The sequence below is a fragment of the Melospiza melodia genome (assembly GCF_035770615.1).
Source record: "Melospiza melodia melodia isolate bMelMel2 chromosome 10 unlocalized genomic scaffold, bMelMel2.pri SUPER_10_unloc_1, whole genome shotgun sequence".
NCBI classification, from domain to species: domain Eukaryota; kingdom Metazoa; phylum Chordata; class Aves; order Passeriformes; family Passerellidae; genus Melospiza; species Melospiza melodia.
In genome coordinates this window covers 1,317,919-1,338,254 of record NW_026948501.1, presented here as the reverse complement: position 1 = coordinate 1,338,254, position 20,336 = coordinate 1,317,919, and the positions used below count along the sequence as shown (strand labels likewise).

The 20,336-nt window shown below is 56.7% G+C and overlaps 1 protein-coding gene across 1 annotated transcript; it reads left to right on the top strand.

Annotated features, from left to right (window-relative positions):
• Positions 1 to 12,076: 12,076 nt before the first annotated feature.
• BARX1 (BARX homeobox 1) lies at positions 12,077 to 15,298 on the top strand. The gene is made up of 4 exons (XM_063181834.1): positions 12,077 to 12,287; positions 14,283 to 14,568; positions 14,699 to 14,783; positions 15,119 to 15,298. Exons 1-4 carry the CDS (start codon positions 12,083 to 12,085, stop codon positions 15,281 to 15,283), a joined length of 741 nt encoding a protein of 246 aa, XP_063037904.1. The 5' UTR covers positions 12,077 to 12,082; the 3' UTR covers positions 15,284 to 15,298.
• The last annotated feature ends 5,038 nt before the right edge of the window (positions 15,299 to 20,336 follow it).

The window sequence follows — 20,336 nt, the reverse complement described above, 5'->3', positions numbered from 1 at the left end:
GGGATTTGGCCACAGCTTGCTGGTTTCTCGGAGCCCTGAGGATGGAGGAGTGAGCTCTAGGCAAGGATGGGGGGTGGCTGCAGCTGGAGGAGGTGTCCACCCCTGGCCAGCTCCCCCGAGGGCAGTGGTCTCACCTGTTTGCGCCTCAGGATTTCCAGGTTCACTCTTTAGGTGGATTCTAAAACTGTTGGCTTTAAGGCTCCAGTGTGAGCTGTGGCCCTGGGAGGGAGGACCACCACTCACTCTGGCACACCCATGAACTGGGGTTATTTAGTGGAAGAAAAGGAGGCTCAGGGGGCCCCCATCACTTTCTGTTACTGCCTGAAAGGAGGTTGTGCTCAGGTGGCTGTCAGCCTCTTTTCCCAGGTAACAAGTGACAGGACAAGGCAAAGCACCCTCAGGTTGCACCAGGTGAGCTTTAGGTTGGGTGTTATAAACAGTTTCTTCACTGAAAGGGAGGTCAGGCTTTGGAACAGGCTGAATGTGTAGGTGTGGCACCCGGGGATGGGGTTTAGTGGCAGCACTGGGTGAACCATTGGTCTCAATGATATTTTTCCATCTTTAATGGTTCTGTGGTTTTTCCCTCCCCTAATTCCTTGCGCAGCCATCGCCTTTCTGCTCCTCCTGCTGCCTCTGCTGGGGCTGGCTGTCACTGTGCAGTGCCACAGGGGCACAGCCAAGGGGCTCTGCAGCCCAGGTGCAGCAGGGGCTGCGCTCACCTGGGGAAGCAGCGTGGGCTGCAGAGCCAGGGAAGCACCAGCCCAGGACTGCCACAAAGACATTGGTGTCACTGAGCAAGATAGAAAAAGAAAGTCAAGAAGCTCAGCTCTGTTTTTTGAGGGCAGTTCAGACTCATGGTCAGCACTGCTGTGCTTCCTGGAGATTTTACAGACTGACATGATGTCATGCAGCCATTCTCTCTTCTTCCAGCATCCCTGAGTTCAGAGGGAGCAGAAGAGTTTCCTCACTGCCTTCCTCAGTTGCCTCCTCCCAGCACAGCACGAATCTAGCCAGATAAGCTGTATTTTGGAAGTCCCCCAGTAGAGCTTATACATGAGCAGAACATAAAATATACCTAAATTTATAAAGCCTGAGCTCTCTGCGTGCTGAGGTTGAGTGTGCAAGTATTTGGCTTTGGGTCTGTCTGCCCCAGCCCCACAAAACAGCTTAATCCAGAAAAAACAATCTATAAAAAAACTTCATTTGCTGGCAGTTTAGATTCTGTTTAGTTATAACTCACAACCTCAAAACATAGGAATTAAGTTTAATTGTTCATAAATTATACAGCACACAGCACATACTGTTGTAATCTGCGCTGCACATATCTATATGAAGTATTAACACCAATGTTTAAACAATGTTTAAACAAAATACAAAGTCACCACAGGCAGCCTTAAACCTCAGCTGTACCATTTTGCTAAACTATTTTGGCTATGGATGTGATTTTTCACCCCTCTACCCTCATATGGTATTAATTCAATTGTTTTAGATGTTGTACATGCGTAAGAACTAGAAGGGATTTCCTCAAACAACAAACACTGAAGATAAAAAGGTCGATGTTTATAAAAATGTCAAACTCCACGGCTCTTCCATGAGCTGTTAGAGGATTGCTCTCATGAAGACTCCGAGCCAGTCTCTCAGGAGTCCTTCAAGCGAGGGAAGCTAATCCTGAGTTTCCACTCCTGCGCCTGTGCTCAACCCTCAACACAGCACCAGCAGCAGGAGTGCTGAAGGGAGAGCAGGGAAATTTGGACGTGGTTTAAAAGATCCCAAAAGTTCTTCATCACTCTGGTTTGGGTTTGTGCTCAGGAGCTCTCTGGAAGCAGCTCCTGCACGGTGCTGTTGGTGTTGCTGCAGGGGTCTGTGGCCGCCAGGTGCTGAAAGGGCCCTCCCTGTCACAGCTGAGCTGCTGCTCTTCCGCAGCGGGGGGGCAGACAAGAAACCTTTAAAAGACAGTGTCTTAACCTTGTTAAAAGAGGGGTTTGTATGTCTCTGCTCTTTACTCGCAGCTCTAAGCATGTTCTGGAAGGCCATGCTCTGTCACAGGATGAGGTGGGAGAGCCTTTGGAGTCACTGGGCCGTGCTTGTTCCCTGGGGAGTCTGTTCAGTGCCCCAGCAGCTTTTCCTGCCACCCAAGCTTAGCCCCACCTGACACAGCTCCAGCCGCTCCTCAGGTCCTGTCCCTGGTCACTGAGAGGGGAGCTGTTGGCTGTGCAGGTGTCCTGGTGCTGCTGGTTAGGTACCAAACCTCCAGTGCCCTCCACAGCCTCCACGGAACTGGCTCCAGGAGCTCCAGACCCCTGCAGTCCCAAGGGGCTCAGCATGGGCTCAGCACAGCAGCTGCAGCAGCCCCAGGAGTGGGGAGAGAGGCAAGGCCTGCTGGCAGAGCCCCCCTCCATATTCCCCCTTCCTCTTACCCTCTGCACTCACCTTCTCCTTATTCTGCAGATCCCTTCTGTGGATGCCTTCAGGGCAGGCCGGGGAGCGGCTCTCAGCTGGCACCTGACACGGAAACCCTGAACGGGTGCCCTGCCACCCCCTGTGCCCGCGCTGCCACAGCCCCAGGGCCGGGACACGGCTCTGGGACCCCCAACACACCCTGAGCCGGGACACTGGGAACGGGGACCCCCAGGCACCCCATACCCCTCAGAGCCCTGTCCTGCGACACTCGGGGACACTCCGGGACACCTGGGGACACTCGGGGACAGCCGGGGACACTCCGGGACACCTGGGGACACTCGGGGACACCTGGGGACACTCGGGGACAGCCGGGGACACTCGGGGACACCTGGGGACACTCGGGGACAGCCGGGGACAGCCGGGGACACCTGGGGACACTCGGGGACAGCCGGGGACACCTGCGCTCTGACCCGCCGCCGCCAGGGGGCGCTGGCGCCGCGGGACACGGGAATGGGGAATGGGACATGGGGACACGGGAATGGGGACACGGCAATGGGGAATGGGGACACGGGAATGGGGAATGGGGAATGGGGACACGGCAATGGGGAATGGGGACACGGGAATGGGGAATGGGGAATGGGGACACGGGAATGGGGAATGGGGAATGGGGAATGGGGAATGGGACATGGGGACACGGGAATGGGGAATGGGGGCATGGGAATGGGGACATGGGAGAGGGGAGTAGGGACACGGGACAGGGAATGGGGATACGGGACTGGGAATGGGGACACGGGACAGGGAAGGAGGACACGGGAATGGGGAATGGGGAATGGGGAATGGGGACACGGGAATGGGGAATGGGGAATAGGGACACGGGAATGGGGACACGGGAATGGGGAATGGGACATGGGGACACGGGAATGGGGACACGGGAATGGGGAATGGGGACACGGGAATGGGGACACGGGACAGGGAATGGGGAATGGAGAATGGGGACACGGGACAGGGAATGGGACATAGGGACCCGGGAATCAGGACACAGGAATGGGGAATGGGGGCATGGGAATGGGGACACGGGAGAGGGGAGTAGGGACACGGGACAGGGAATGGGGATACGGGACAGGGAAGGAGGACACGGGAATGGGGATACGGGAATGGGGACACGGGACAGGGAATGGGGAATGGGGACGTGGGAATGGGGACACGGGACAGGGAATGGGACATGGGGACCCGGGAATCAGAACACGGGAATGGGGAATGGGGGCATGGGAATGGGGACACAGGACAGGGAATGAGGAATGGGGACACAGGACAGGGAATGGGGCATGGAGGATCTGGGAATGGGGACACGGGACAGGGAATGGGGACACGGAATACAGAATGGGGCCACAGGAATGGAGAATGAGGGGTACCAGATACGGGATATGGGGATGGAGGATACGGGATGGGGGGCACAGGGTGAGGGAATAGTGGGTACAGAATATGGGCCATGGAAATGAGGGCCATGGGGTACAGCCTCCAGGACATGGGGGAGGGAATGGGAGGTACAGGGGATGGGAATGGGGATATGGGATAGGGGTGTGGGAATGGGGGTGTGGGAATGGGGGATAAGGAGTGCAGGATAAGGGTATGGGGGGTGGGATTCAGGGCACAGGATAGGGTGCAGGGTGGGGATATGGGATGCAGGGTGTGGGATGCAGGGTGGGATGAGGATTCAGGGTGGGGATGTGGGATGCAGGGTGTGGGATGGGGTGCAGGATGGGCGTGCAGGATGAGGGTGCAAAGCGGGGTGTGGGATGTGGGATGGGGTGCAGGATGAGGGTGCAGAGTGGGGTGTGGGATGTGGTGTGCAGGATCACCCCAGCTCAGGAGAGAACTGGGGAAGAGGCTCCAAGCCCAGCAGGATGAGCAGGCCGTGGTAAATGGCTCCATCTGGAGCTCGGCAGATCGCTATCAGTGGGTCTCGGAATGTCGTGTTAGAGTCCAAAAATTTGCAAGTGTCATAATATATGTACAGAAAGGGAAATTGTTTAAACTTCTTAATCAGCCGTGGCCATATATGGGTTTGAAATGTAGTTCTGAGCACAGTAAATAGAAATTTGGCGTATCAGATGTAGGAATTGCAGTGTAAGCAATGTGAAACTCAGGTCTCATCTCGCCTCAAGTGGATGGCAGATCTCCTTCTGGTGGCTTCAGTGTCAGCAAGGGTTTCTCCCTTAGAATTTAAAATCCCTGCTGCAGGGTCAGGGGCCTTAAATGCTTGTGAGGGTCCCTGTCTGTGTGTGAAAGGAAAATAAAAGACCTAGTGGACATGGCAGAATCACTGAAAGGAATGGTTTGGAAGAACCCTTCAACACTGAATTGTTTTGTATGGTTTGGCCTTTAGTGAGAGCTATTTGATGTTATGAGCTCTCCAGCTCAGGGAGTTTACCCATGGTAATGGTGCTTATGAGGGACGGGGAAGCTAGCTTTGATATGATTTTAATATGTATAAAACATCTTGTTATTTTTTAAATAAAGTGTTTCAATTAGCCATTATTATGTTTAATGATTTAAACATCTCCCTGCTGATCTATAAACCCAAACCATCCAGATCTGATGTAGCACTCGAGAACTGGGAACCAGAAGTGACTGGAGGCAAACCATAAAACTGAAGAGTGTAAGGATTTTATTCTGCTTCTTCCCTTTTAAAAACCGAAGGCCCCAGCTCTGCACAGATGTAGTCATTAAGCGAATTTTATGAACCATAAACAGTCCTGCTGCAGTCACCCACGTGCACACTGAGGCTGTTTACAGGGTGCCAGCAAAGCATCCCTGCTTTCTGCACAGATGCAGGGCTGGGCTGGATTTCAGCTCACACAGGAGTGATAAGGACAGATCGTTGCTTTCTGCCTCAAACTCCTTTATCACCTAGAAATGAATGGAGCAGCCAGGCGTGGCGTTTCAGGTGAAGAATGGTTATTTACTGAACCACTGCACTGGTGTTCAACTTGCTCCTTTATGTGTGTCCCGTTGTTTCAGGATGTGTCCCCGGCAGTGTCACCTGCAGGGCTCTTGGCCATCGCTCCTGGGGTGGCCAGGGTGGCTTTGGTGTGGGCTGGGCCTTGGTGCTGGGCACTGAGCACAGCCCCTGTCCACAGCAAAGCAGGACAGAGGTACAGCTGTCACCAAGGCAGGTACAGCTGTCACCAAGGGCGGTGCCACTGCACTCATCTCTCACTGGAGCCTGCTTTCAGGGGCAGCCACCGCCCTCTCGGCTGGGCGGGGGAAGGAGCTCTGAACCTACAGATCTGTGCATGGCCAAGAATCAGTTCACAGAGAAGAGGCTGTCCCAAAAATACTGCCTGGCCTGAAACCTAATCGTGTATGCGGCAGCTTGCTGGTTTGTATTTCCAAGCATTGCATCCCTTGTCCGTGAACTAACTAAAAGTAAAAATAAATGAATAAAAATTTTAAATTTTAAAGAGAGAGAAGGGGGCTTTCACAGAGTGTGCCTTACTGCTTGTGCTGGTTTGGGGCCCTGCACAATAAAAGGATTTGGGCAAGTGTCACAGCTGGGTACGTGCTTGGCACTCGGTGTGTGGTACCTGATGGCAGCCGTGGGGACAGAGGTGGCACATTTAGGCAGCTGCTCGTTCTGCTGGCTGTTCCAATGGGGATAAATGAAATGGATTCAGACAATAGTGGTTTCAGGGATGGTTTCCTTATGCTTGGACAGAAACGGAGAACACCCAGTTTGTGAAGAGCTGCTGGCGTGTGTGTAGGAGGGAGGAGGATGGACCATGGACCTCGAGGGGCAGGGAAATAAAGGGATTGCAGCCCTCACTCAAACCAAACTGCATCCTCTGAACGTGACTCTCAAAGATAATTCCATAGTCTGACTTTCTGACAAAGCCAGGTGTTCGCAGAAAATCATTTTTAGGGGGATACGTGTTAAATGGCCGCTGATGAAGCTTTACCCAGCCATTAAACATAACTTATTACTCAGGCCTGAGCTGTTCCCTCAGCCCGAGCGCTCCTTCCCAATTAGCCCGTGATGTCACGTTTTCCACTCTCTTCGTTGCACTTTGTGGATTTCCTGAATATTAAGTGCCGCGAGGAGGGAGCGGGAGGGAGGCGGCTGTGCCTGACCGCCCTCCTCGGGCCCCGGTGGGAAGGGCAGGGGCTGCGGGGCGATGCCCCCGCAGGGCACCGGGGGCCCGCAGTGCCCGGCAAGGCGGGCGGGCACAGCCCCGAGACCCGGGCACAGCCCCACAGCCGGGCACAGCCCCACAGCCCGGGCACAGCCCCACAGCCGGGTACAGCCCCACAGCCGGGCACAGCCCTGAGCCGGGCACAGCCCCGAAACCCGGGCACAGCCCCACAGCCGGGCACAGCCCCGAAACCCGGGCACAGCCCCACAGCCCGGGCACAGCCCCGAGACCCGGGCACAGCCCCGAGAACCGGGCACAGCCCCACAGCCGGGCACAGCCCTGAGCCGGGCACAGCCCCACAGCCCGGGTACAGCCCCACAGCCCGGGTACAGCCCCACAGCCCAGGCACAGCCCTGAGCCGGGCACAGCCCCGAGACCCGGGCACAGCCCCGAGATCCGGGCACAGCCCCGAGACCCGGGTACAGCTCCATAGCCCGGGCACAGCCCCACAGCCGGGCACAGCCCCGAGACCCGGGCACAGCCCCACAGCCCGGGCACAGCCCCGAGACCCGGGCACAGCCCCACAACCGGGCACAGCCCCACAGCCGGGCACAGCCCCACAGCCCGGGTACAGCCCTGAGCCGGGCACAGCCCCACAGCCCGGGTACAGCCCCACAACCGGGCACAGCCCCACAGCCCGGGCACAGCCCCACAGCCGGGCACAGCCCCACAGCCGGGTACAGCCCCACAGCCGGGCACAGCCCCACAGCCCGGGCACAGCCCCGAGACCCGGGCACAGCCCCACAGCCGGGCACAGCCCCACAGCCCGGACACAGCCCCACAGCCCGGGCACAGCCCCACAGCCCGGGTACAGCCCCACAGCCGGGTACAGCCCCAGAGCCGGGCACAGCCCCACAGCCCGGGTACAGCCCCGAAACCCGGGCACAGCCCCACAGCCCGGGCACAGCCCCAGAGCCGGGTACAGCCCCGAAACCCGGGCACAGCCCCACAGCCGGGTACAGCCCCACAGCCGGGTACAGCCCTGAGCCCGGGTACAGCCCCACAACCGGGCACAGCCCCGAGATCCGGGCACAGCCCCACAGCCGGGCACAGCCCTGAGCCGGGCACCGAAACCCGGGCACAGCCCCACAGCTGGGCACAGCTCTGAGCCGGGCACAGCCCTGAACCCGGTCACAGCCCTGAGCCTGGACACAGCCCTGAGCCCTGGCGCAGCCCCGCAGCCAGGACACAGCCCTGAGCCGGGCACCGCTGTCCCGGCGGGCTCCGGGCACCGCTGTCCCCGGCGCTGGGGCGCCATGGGAGACACGGGGACATTTTATTGGAGTTTTAGAAAAGGTGATGTTGAGAAAACAAAGAATTGGTTGTGTTTAAAAGCCTCTGAGAGCTTTGACACAAGTTTTAAAAAGCCCTCCCGAAGGCGCCCCGGTGTTTCATTGATGTGAGCAGCCCCGCGGCTCCGGTGCGATCGGGGGTGACCGGCACCGGGCCCCGCTGCCCTGAGCCGCCACCGGCTGCGAGAGCCCCGCCTGGGCTGCCCCGGGTACCCCAGTATTTCCCCGGCTGGGATATTTCCCGAGGGATCCGGGAGCCGAGGAGTTTGCGTTTCGCTGTTCTCCCCGTCACGGTTGTAGGAGTCGGGAGAACTGCGGGAATTCAGAAAAATTCCTCGTCAAATCGGGGATGAATCAGCGCAGCAAAAGTACTCCCACCCCAGGGAAGATTTTAGAGCACTGGGTGAACTTGTTTCCTTTCTCGTAGCAAAGTTTTCACGGGTGGAAATGTCATCCTTCTAGGAGTTACTCAGCCGAAACAGAGACATCAAAATATCTGAAGCGTGAAAGTGAGCGAGAGGAGCCTCTAAAAAACGCGTTCTGCTTTTATGCAAAACGAAGATCAGAAGAGTCTCGTAATGTGATAAATGCATCGATAGTTTCTGAAATCAGTTAGTAACATTTGTATAAAGATTATTTTTTAAAAAAGCTAACTAGAAATAGCCTGTTTCTAGCAGCCGTTTAAAGCCTGTACCTGGTGCAAGGAAAAAAAATCAACAAAACAACCCAACCCTAAACAAAACAAATAAACCAACAAACCCCAAAATAACAACAAAACAAGAATTTTAAAAAGCCACTCGGTAAATGAGGAGCAATTTTGTAAATAAAAGTGATTCCATTCTGGTTGCTGGGAGGAAAAAAATTTGGAGTCTGCAGTTTGTTCACGTGGTTGGTCCCTAAAACCCCACGTATGTTTCTGAACTCCCACTCTAAGATGCTGCTTTTTATAAAAGTGAATGAATCTACCACCCAAATCAATGTGAAATAAAAGTGCGGGTTTACATGCTCTGTAAGAGTACAGGAGATCAGACACTACTGCACTAAAAGAAGAAAGAAGTAGTAGTAGTAGTAGTAGTAGTAGTAGTAGTAGTAGTAGTAGTAGTAGTAGTAGTAATAATAATAATAATAATAATAATAATAATAATAATAATAATAATAATAATAATAATAATAATAATAACTTCTGTCCTTTTCACTACAGGATTTGTTTTCCAACGATTTTAAATTCCTGACTGTGAGTACGGCCAGATGATGAAGTTCACCCTCTCTTTCTTCAGTGCAGCTTCGAAATGTTTCAGTAGGAGCTTTTTCAGAGGCGCTATTTTTTATTTTATTTTATTTTATTTTATTTTATTTTATTTTATTTTATTTTATTTTATTTTATTTTATTTTATTTTATTTTATTTTATTTTATTTTATTTTATTTTATTTTATTTTATTTTATTTTATTTTATTTTATTGGTGACCTGGGGGGCTGTAGGCCTGCTCGCGGGAGGATGTGGGATCCGCCGACCGTCCGTGCTCTCCTGAGCAGCCTCGGGGCAGATGGATCCCAAGGATTACAAAAACTTAAATTATCAAATTTGATGGCGTATGATAGGAAATTATTCCGGGTCTGTACCACTCTGATCCTAACCTGCTCCGGGGTGGGGATCGAAGTATTGTTATTTACAGTTATTCTTGAGCTTTGATTTATTTTAAAGAAACAAAAAGCTCAAGGGAGGCGTGGGTAATTTCTTTTACGTGCACTATTTGTTTATGAGCGCGCTGGTCTCGGGGGTGAGGTTGTTTAAGCAATTCGATGTGGATTTGCCTTCTCGCTTGGATGTGTCCAAAATTCTTCTCACTTTACTCATAATTATTCTCCTCGTTTCATGGTAATAGCTCCAGTGGCCTCTTTGGCCTCGGCCGTAGGAAATCAGCGCTTTGGCATGGAGCACCTTGTGATCTCAGCAGAGCAGATGGACAAAGCACGGCAGGACGGAAACGGGCAGGGTTCGGGGTTGGGATTTTTGGTTTTTTCGGGGGCCCCGTTGGTCTCGGTCGGGGCTCCCCGGAGCGCAGGTGTGCACGGCTGCCCCGAGATTCCCGGCGGGCATTCGGGGAGCTGGGGCGGGATGGATGGAGGTGCCCGGTCCCGCAGCATCTCGGGGGGTCCCGGTGCCGGCCCCCGCTCCGCCGCGTGTCACCGAGATGATGTCTGAGCAAATGACAACCCGCTAACAGCAGGGAGCACCCGGGCAGCTGACGGGGCTTCAGCCCCTTAGCGTTTCACAGAGCGAGTGGCGTAATTTTAAATTGAAGAAATGTGGAGAAACCAGAACGAATCCGCGCGGAACTGCTCCGTACGAGTCGCAGTTACCATATGGAACGGGTTATGTGGGCAGGCAGTGAAGTACAGAGCATAAATTAATTCGTTGTTGTCGCATGCAGGGGTGAGTAGTACAGAGAAACAGCAGCAGGACTCAAATAGCGCTGACAGGAGCAGCAGGGCGGCCTCGTGTTCTCCGCAGTTCCCCGAGCGCCTCCGCCTGCCCCTACCTCGATGTTTAATTCAAGTTACGGGGCCGGGGGCTCCTGCGGGATGCGGGGCCCCGGGGCTGTTGCCGGCTCTGGGCCGTGCCCGCGGGCCGGAGCGGGAGCCGAGGGGAGCTGCGGGGCCCGCCCGGCTCGGGGCAGCCCGGGGCTGGGAAAGGCGCTCGGACACTCGGGCCCCGACGGCAGCCGAGCGCTGGGACGTGTTCCCCGAGCGCTGCGCCCACGGACGGCGCTGCCGGGTGACCTGCGTGGCCATCGCATCTCGCTCGGGGCTTCCGAAACGGGGCCGGGCGAGATCCCGCGGCTGCTCCGCTCTGCCCCGCGCATCCCCCGGAACACGGGGCAAACACGGGCAGAACCCTCTTTTTTTGGTCTGAAATGTTAAAAAAGGAGGCTGAGCTTCCCTAGCCGGAGGGATGAGCCCCGCTGCCGTCGCTCTGCGCGGGCCGGCCTGGCCGTGCCCGTGGGCGCCTCCCGTGATCACCGCCCGGTCACGGTCACGGTCACCCGTGGGCAACCCCGGCCGTGGGCAGAGGCCGAGCGCAGCCGAAGCCGCCCCACGCCGTGGGACCCGAAACGATCTGCCTGTAATCCATTAGCGCCGACGTTTTCGGGAGGGATTTGGGCGCTCGGGCTCCTGCAGACGAATTTGGCTCGAAGCAAGGCAGTAGCGAGCAGGGGCGACTCGTGGGTCTCCGCTGTCGTGCGTGACACAGGCTAAAGGGAATAGAAATGAATCACGTTGTACCGAGCAGAATGTCCGTGTAAATGATCTAAAAGTCCAGGGAAGTGCTCCGCTTCGTGCTGGGTTTTGTTTCCTGACCAGCTCCTTTTAGATGTTTACACCGCTCTGACCAGGGCCGGGGGGGAGCTCGGAGCTGGGGGCATCGGGGCCGGCTCCCCCCTGCCCTCGGCCTGCTCGGGCTCCGCCGGGCCCCGGACACCGCCCCGGGGCTGCCCCGAGGGCTCCGAGCGCGGCGGGGCAGGGCCGAGAGGATGGGCCCAGGCTCCGTGTCCGCCTCCATCGGCCGAGGAGCCCCAGAGCCGCGGTTAGCCCGTCGGGGGACGGATGGGGAGGGGGACGAGGGCTGGGACGGGAATGGGAAAGGGACGGAAGATTGGTGTGGGGACGGGAACCGGGATGGCGATGGATATGGATATGGCCACGGGAATGGGGCTGGAGCCGGGAACGGGGACAGGGATGGTCATAGGAATTAGGCCGGGACTGGGAGCGGAGCCGGGGCTTCGAGGGGGCCAGCGCTTGTTTGGGTGTCTGCTCTCCCGCAGCGAGCAGAACGGGTAATTTGCTTTATATGGCGGGGGATCAAATGCTGGGCTGTAACCCCGCCGCAGGTACTCGCCCGCCCCGGCCCCTTCCTTCCTCCGCAGCCCCTCCCGCGCCCTCCCCCGCCGCGCTGACGGCCCCGCGGGCCCGGCCGTATAATAGGCGGCCGCCGCCGTCCCGGGGCGGAGAGACGCACGCTGCCCGGTGCCGCGCCCCGAGTGCAGCGGCGGGGACGGCTCCGGGCGGCCGCGCAGGGCCAGGGGAGGGGCGGCGGGGCGATGGGCAGAGCCCCCGCTGCCCGGCTGCCGGCCGGGGGGCTGCGCTAGGGCGGCCCCGGCGGCCGGGGGTCCCCCCGCGCCCCGGGGGCGGCGAGGATGCAGCACCCGCTGGAATTGGGCGCCGCGCGCTACTTCCCGGCCGAAGCCTTCCCCGACCACCGCTCGCACCGCTACCGCAGCTTCATGATCGAGGAGATCCTCACGGACCCCCCGGACGCCAAGGGCGCCGCGCCGGCCGGGGAGCTGCTCAAGTTCGGGGTGCAGGCGCTGCTCTCCGCCCGGCCCTACCACAACCACCTCGGTACGTGCCGGGGGCTCCCCGCGGCTGGGGGGCGGCTGGGGGCGGCAGGCGGGGAGGCATCGCCGGCCGGGGCTCTGCAGCGCCTTTGGGAGCCGGGTTCCTCGCAGACAAACTCAGCAATTCTGCAAAGCTGCCGCGGGCTCTGCCGGCCGTGCGCATCCCCGGCGCGCCCGGGCGCTCCAGCCGGGAGCAGCCGCGAGTTTGGGGCCTAAAAGCGACGAAAGCGGCTCTGCCGCTCCGGCTCTGCACAGAACGGCTTTTGGATGGCAGGGAAGAAGGTTGTTGTCGATAGCTTTGTTTTGGGGGTTTCCCCGTGTTTTTGGATGAGGTGAGAAGTGCCGGAGCCGAGCAGCGGGGTCTGCGCGGGGCTGCGAGGGGCGGCAAGAGGCCCGGCGGTCACAGATTTAGCTGGAAACCCGACTTATGTGTAAACAAAAAAAATTATATAATATGCAGAGATATTTTATATAGTATATAATTATATGCTATGTTTATATAATAATAATAATAATATAGCAGATGAAAGGCATAACATTATATGTTATAATCCATGTTTGGATTTTTCTTTTAAAAGGGGTGCCAGCATTGTCTGCCCAGTCAAATATAGCATCCAGGACAAATGCAGTTTATTAACATATTCAAATAGGTTTGGGCGTTTTGTAATTGTAATTGTTATTGGTTTTATTGTTTGGGAGAGTTTTTTGCGGTTCTTTTTCTTTTTCTTTTTTTCTTTTTTTCTTTTTTTCTTTTTTTTTTTTTTTTTTGTATTTTGGGTGGTTTTTTGTTTGGTTGGTTTGTTGGTGTTTTTTTCGGTTTTGGTTTTTGTTTTGTTTTTTTGGTTGTTTTTGTCTTTGTTTTTGTTTTTTTGCAGTAGTGTTTAATGCATTTTGAAGGCTATTACTTAATATACTTTAAAGGCCGATATTTAAATGGATGATGGCGAACGCTTTCACTTCGCAAGCCATCTTCAACTGCAGAGCCGTAGCTCTTCATCCATTGACCTGAACAGAAAAAGACTATCCCAATCTCATTTTCTGCCTTTAAGAGAAAAAGCAGAAAGCGTCAAGCCCCTCTGAGCAAGGGAGCAGCATGCGTTAGAATATCTAGAAATTAGTTTTATTTTCAGGATGAACTATTCAGAACCGCTCGGAATAGCGGATCAGATGAAAGGCTCTTTACACCCCTCAGGCTCAGTTCCGCTGCGATAGGTGGGAGCGGGATGGGGCCCGGTAGGAAGGGAGGCGATTTCGGGCAGGCCGAGGAGAGGACCCCGCAGAGGCTCCCCCGGATTCCTTCCCCGGTGCCGAGCTCGCTCGTGTGGGAGGCCGGGCCGAGCGGGACCGCAGCCCCAGCCCACCCTCAGGCCGGGGAGCGGAGCGGGGGCGTCGGGAGGGACCGGGCCGGGCCGGGCCGGGCCAGGGATTTGAGCCGAGCAGAGCCGGGCGGGATCGGGGAGAGCTGAACCGAGCCGAGCAGAGCCGGGCGGGATCGGGGAGAGCTGAATGGAGCCGAGCAGAGCCGGCCCGGATCGGAGTGAACAGAATCGAGCCGGCCGAGCGGCGGCCCCAGCCCGCTGGAGCAGCATCCTCGGGACGGCTCGCTGTCCCCTCCCCGGGCGCCCCTTCACAGGCTGCTCTTCACGGAGTGGGATAGAGATTATTGCCAGGTCGAAAATATCCCGAAAACTCCTAGGAAGGGAATCCTGGGACCGTGGCCGCCCCCGCGGGTGGCCGAGCTCAGCCGGGTCCGGCACTGTTGGGTGGCACCGAGGGGATCGCTTTTGGGTTGGTTTGAGTTAATTGAACTTGCAACCACCAAGTAACTCCGTGATTAGCATGCGCTGGTGGAAGGGTAGAGCGTGTCTGTGCCGTGGAGGTGGCAGAACCGGGGGGCTCGGGGCCGAGGATGGAGGGGAAGGGCCCGGGGCTCCTTCAGGGGCCGCTCCCCGGGCAGCCCCCGCTCCCTGCCCGCGCTGACCGCCGCTCTCTCCCGCAGCGGTGCTGAAGGCGGAGCCGGCCGCCGTGTTCAAGTTCCCGCTGGCTCCCCTGGGCTGCTCGGGGCTGGGCTCGGCGCTGCTGGCCGCCGGCTCGGGGCTGCAGGGCGGCTCCGCCTCGCCGCATCTCCCGCTGGAGCTGCACCTCCGCGGGAAGCTGGAGCCGGGCCCGCCGGAGCCGGGCAAGGCCAAGAAGGGCCGCCGCAGCCGCACCGTGTTCACCGAGCTGCAGCTCATGGGGCTGGAGAAGCGCTTCGAGAAGCAGAAATACCTCTCCACGCCCGACAGGTAGGCCACGGCCGACCTCGGACCCGGGGCGCCACGCCACGGGACGGGGCTCATTTTACTTGAAAAAGTCGGGAATCTGCCATCCGAGAGGGAAGCTGCCGGCCTGACCCCCTCTCTCTCTCGCCCGCAGAATAGACCTGGCCGAATCGCTGGGGCTCAGCCAGCTCCAGGTGAAAACCTGGTACCAGAACAGGCGCATGAAATGGAAGAAAATAGTAAGTGCCCCTTCTTAACAGTCCTTGCCCTGGGCGCACCGTGTCCGCGTTCGAGCCCTGCCCTGCGGGCTTCGTCCTTCTGCATCTCGGCCCTGGCACGTTTAACGATAACGTTAAGGATAATTATAATAGTAATGATGACGATGGCCGCAATAATAATATGCCCCTGGTCTTTAACACCGCGTCCCCGGTCCAGCATCTCCGGGGCTCCGGCCGGCCGTCCCTCCCGTCCTGGGCCCCGGGGCAGCCCGAGCGGAGCCGCACCGGCCGGGGCACGGGCGAGAGAGGGGCTGCCGAGCCGCGGGCCCTTCCTCCGCCCCCTCCTCGCCTCGCAGGTGCTGCAGGGGGGCGGCCTGGAGTCCCCCACCAAGCCCAAGGGCCGCCCGAAGAAGAACTCGATCCCCAGCAGCGAGCAGCTCTCGGAGCAGGAGCGCGCCCGCGACGCCGAGAAGCCGCCCGAGAGCCTGGGCTCGCCGGCCGAGGTCAGCCAGGAGGAGTGAGGGGCAGCTCGGGGAGCACGGAGGGCAGCTCGGGCCGCGGCTGCGGCCGCCCTCGGGACGCTCGGACGCTTTGGCCGCACTCCGGCCCCGCCGGCCGCGCCCTCTCCGCGCTGGGCTGCGCCGCGGCCCGAGGGGCCAGCAGGACACTGGATCCCACCATCCGCATCTACTCGCGCTCTGAAACCCTGTGGTGCCCCTAGTTATTCGAAAACTGCATTTTATGATCAGTTTTATTAATGCGAAGATATTTACTTTATTTCAATAAAGTATTTTATGAACTATTGCTCTGAGTAGCGTAATGCTTTGAGGTTGATTTTTTAAAAAATTGTTGGGCTCTTTTTTGGGTTTTTTTTTGGGGGGAGTTTTTTTGGTTTTTTTTTTTTTTCCCCACGGGGGCAGATTAGAGATTCAAAACCAAGTTCCAGGCAGAGCTACAGACAAAGTGCAAAGCGCAGTGGTACCGGGAGGATTCTCCCGTGGCTTTTCGCCACGGTTCGGCTGCCCGTGGCCGGGAGACGCCAGACCCTCGGCCTTCCCTTGGTCAAATACCGATGCTTTCGGACTTTAAAGATACATTAGTTGGTGACAGAAGGTTAATTAAGTTCTGCACTGCCCATCCTGAACGGTACTTTTTAAAAAAAACTCTTAATTGCTGCTGCGATAAAGCAGCAAAAATCCTAGTACGAAATCGTGGCTCTTTGTTGTTCGGGTGGGGGTTTTAAAATTTTGTTTTATTTTTTCGCTTGTTTTCCCCGAGTCTCTTCTCCACGTTTTCCGCTGGGATGTTAAATTACAGACCATCCGCCGAGACATGCAATTACTGCTATTCTGCTAAGAAAAAAAAAGAAAAGGAAATAAAAGAAAAGAAAAAAGCAGCAGCGCAGGGAAGAACGAGAGGCGGAGAGCGAGGGCCGGGAGCGGCGGGATAGCCCCGGGCTGAGCCGCTGCTGCGGGGCCGCCTCGCAATTAACGGCGGTAATTAATTAACGGCGGTAATTAACGGCGGTAATCAGCGCTCTGGGCTCAGGGCTGGTCTCTGCCCCCCTGTCCCGGCGGAGCGGGATCCCTGTCCGGGACAGCGGCTCCGGGAGGCTCCGGCCCGTCCGTGCTCGGCGGTGGGAGCGGGGCACGGGCACAGCACGGCCGGGCTTTCACCCCAGCCCGCCCCGCATCGCCGCCGAGGAGCCCTCGAGGTGAATCTGCCGCTCTCCTGCCGGCCCTTCCAGTTTTCCTCGTTTCTCTCTCCTGCCCCGCTGCCCAGCACGGCCTTGCCCGCAATGTGCCCCGAATCCAGCCCGGGATAAATCAGCCCCCGGGATGAGGGATGGAGGACACGGCCAGTGCCAGGTAAACAGGAACCAGCCTCGTATTCTTACACTGAAATGACTTAGATATTTAACCAAGCAATTGACTGAAAGTGGTTTTATTTTTATTTTTTTTTTTGTTTTGTTTTGTTTTTTGTTTTGTTTTTTTTTAATTTGAGGATGAGGACGGGCGCTGGGAAGAGGGAAAGCGGCGGCGGGGCTGGCAGAGCCGGGGTCTGTGGGACCCTTCGGGCGGTCAGGACACGCAGGCCGTGTGCCTTTGTCACTCCCTGTCACCTCTGGCTGCTGTTTCTGGGGCTTTCAGAGCGCACGGGAGCGGCACCCGGTTTTAATTAAAAAGAGATTGGCTGGCGCATTAAGCTAAATTAAGAGGACGACAGGCTGTGTTCGTGTCACACACAGGGCTGGAACAGCCGGGCTTCACTCGGTGCTAGCGCCTTCGCTAGAGAATGTTAATATTTTCTTTTCACAGCTGAGCAAGTGACGGAGCAGCGATTGTACTTTCTCAGATCATAAGGTGATGGGATTTTTTTCAGCACACCAATCGTTAAATAGAGTAGTGTTTTGTTTTTTTTTCATTTGTGTTTTTCCCTCGTAGGCAGCCGAGAGCGGGCTGGGGATGCTTTGGTGAAGCCGCGTTTCTGCCCAGCCGGGTCCGGCCGCTCTGTCCGCGCACGGCGGTCCCGGGGCAGCACACGCAGGTAAAATTCCCTTCTGGTTGTGCCGCGGCAGGGAAATCCCCGAGGGGGCTCGGGCGGAGCTTCTCTCGGCCCGGCACGTCCCGAGAGCCCCGCACGCAGCGGGTGGAGCCGAGCCCGTGCGGGGCCCGGAGCGCTGCGGGAGCGCTGCCCGCGACATCCCGGCACAGCCCCGGCCCCGGCCCCGCTTCTGTGACACATTTCTGCTGCGGGAGGAGCCCGCCACAGCCCCGGGAGGCTGCGAGCCGGCTGGCGCTGACGAAACCCGCAGTCCTCTCAGGCACGGAAGAAGCCTGTGAGAATTATCGGACTACATACCTGACTAATGGGATTTCTTTATTGGCTGGCTTGGTTTGTGTTTTCTTGTAATATGTAATATGTATATACACGTACAGTCACACGGACGCATTCCGATTGTTTTTAACGATTTTATGTGTTGCTTTCTGTCCAGTTTGAATTCCCCGCAGGTTCTCCAGGTCGGCTGGGCTGGGCAGGCCGGGGGGCAGCAGCCGGCAGAGAGAGAGGGGCGCTCAGAGGGATGGGGGCGCTGCCGCGGCAGGGCTGGAATGACAGCATCTCCGATGTCCCTTCCAGCCCAAACCACGCCGAGATTCTCTGATTCTCTTTGAAAAGCCAGGATAAATGCCACCGGCCGCCCGTGACAGCCCTTCCAAACGCGCTCGATAATATCCCTGTGCATGTAACAGCAGGGCTGGGGCTGCCCCTGAGCAGCGCGGATAAACCTCGCCGGGCCATGAGCGACCAAAGGGAAGCACAGCAGGCCTCTCCTGCACACGGGTTCCGTGCCGATGGATAAATGCGGACAGTGCAGCATAACCACTTCACTTTCCGATCGCCCTTCCCAGCTGCGAGGAGCCCGTGCGGCGCTGCCGGGCTGCGATCCCCGATTCCCGCAGAGCTGCTCCGCCCGCAGCGGCCCCGGCAAGGGCTGCGAGGTTTCGGTCCGTGCCGCGGCTTCTCCTCAGAGCCCGGCTCTGCTGAGGGAATGATCTCGCCCGGCAGCACCCAGAGCTGCTGCAAAAGCCACGAGCACGGTTTGCCGCTGCTGTGTAATTCTGGAGCCAGTAAAGGATATGTGTAGCTAATACACCTGAGGGTTGCTCTCTGTCTGTGTGTAAATAAGCTGAGTTACCATGCACATTCATGCTGGGAGAAATGCGTCCACACTGGGAAACTGCACATTTTACTTACACCTGTATAGGTAGAACAGCATGTGTTTTCTCTGCAAACAAAGTGGAAGGGTGTGGATTGAAGGCTGGAAAAGTGGGTCCTTCCATGTTTGACTGCTCCTCGGGTCACAGGTAATCAGCGAACGATTTGATGGTTTTCTTAACAAAAATCCTTTTAAGGCGAGTTTCCATTTCAAACATCCTAAAGTCCCTTTTTAAGAAGCATCTCAAAGAAACCCGAGAAAAGTTCTGCTTTTTCATCAATGTCAATTTAAATATAGCTGCACGGAGCCCGGTGAGTGAAGATGAATGCCGTGGGTGTTTATTCAGAGGCAGCTCTTGGGCTGGGGGGCTGCGGGGGCCGTGGCCTTGCCCTGACTCCTGCCCCACACCTGCAGGCAGGGGAGGTCTGCTCTGCCCCTCTGGAAGAAAAAATTCACCCTAGAGCAATGCTTTGTGGGCACTTCTCACAAAAAAACACCCCTAAAGCACAGAGTTGATGCTGCATTTTCCCCTCCAGGGGTGGGGAGTGGGGATGTGGATGGGGGGGGGGGTCAGTGGGATGGGGAATGGAGGGGGATGTGGGGGGATTCAGGAGGAAGCATGGGGGCTGTGAGGTGTGTGGGGATGGGGGCTGATGGAGGAGTAGGGATGCAGGGGCTCTGGAAGGATGCAGGGTGTGGGGAGGGGGTGCAGCATGCAGGGGTGAGGAGGCTGGAGGGGATGCAGGGAGGATGGAAGGGTGGGAAGGGACATATGGGGGTTGTAGGGAGCATGGGGAGGGTGTGGGAGGATGCAAGAACACGAGTGTGGGACTGTAGGAGTGGGGGAATATCGAGGGATATTGTGGGGTTATAGGGGAAGGAGTGCATGGAGATTTTGTGGGGCATGGAGAGCAGGGAGGGGATGCTGGAACCCGCACCCCCATGTACTGATAAAAGGCATCACCCAGCACCATCTCAGAGTGCTGGCGTGGGCCAGGCCTTCTTGGATTTGGGGTGAAAAATTAACATCTATCTGGGACTTTTCCTCACCATTTTGGTCCAAAAGGAGCCGAATGCAGAGGCTGAGATGACCTGCTGAGTTCAGTCAAATTCTCTAAAGTTCATTAACCAACATGTGATGTCCTGTTATTAGATGTTTGTCTTAAGCCTCATGTTGGGTTGAGGTCATTGCACACTCCTTAGATTTGGTTGTTTCAGCTGAGTTGTAGAGTAGATAAAATCTAAATGCTAAACTCCCAATTCCCTGAAATTTGGCCCAGCAATGTGTAAATAAAGCTCAGGGCAAGTTTGCATTATCCGTGCTAACACAGCTCTCCATGCTGTTATGTCTGCTTGGCTGAGCTTTGCCATGAAATCTGCAGGAAAAGCGCCAGGAGGAAAGCTTGGGGACAGGGATGGCTCCCTTTAATGAGGCTGGTGGTGACCACTGGGTCAGCAGGCAGCAGTTTTCATGGCAGACTTTAAAAATACATCCCTTGCCCCCTAGCTCTGCGTGGATGGAAAAGTCCTGGTTGTGCATGGGCTCATCTGTTTACAAACAGAGCCCATTAAAACATGATTATGTACATCATGGGCTCTTTCTCTGCTGGGTCCCCAATCCATTGTTTATTCTGCACCTATATTAGCCAACCACAAAATGAGCTTGTGGTGTTTCCAGAACGTGTTTCTCTTTAGGATGGGAACGTGGGAACTTTCCGAAATTGAAATGGGACACAAGGCCAATGAGAAAGGGCCAGACTTGCGCCTGAAGTTGGAGTGTCAGTGGAATGAGAAGATTCCACTTTCTTGCAGTGGTTTTCCCCTGAGAGGAGCAGCTCAGAGAGCGGGGGGCAGAG

Excerpts from the sequence above, each read along its gene's own strand:
- BARX1 (XM_063181834.1), top strand. The coding sequence starts at position 12,083 with ATGCAGCACCCGCTGGAATTGGGCGCCGCGCGCTACTTCCCGGCCGAA. Across the intron at positions 12,288-14,282 it reads GCCCTACCACAACCACCTCG|CGGTGCTGAAGGCGGAGCCG; the intron begins GTACGTGCCGGG and ends TCTCTCCCGCAG. Across the intron at positions 14,784-15,118 it reads GCATGAAATGGAAGAAAATA|GTGCTGCAGGGGGGCGGCCT; the intron begins GTAAGTGCCCCT and ends CTCGCCTCGCAG.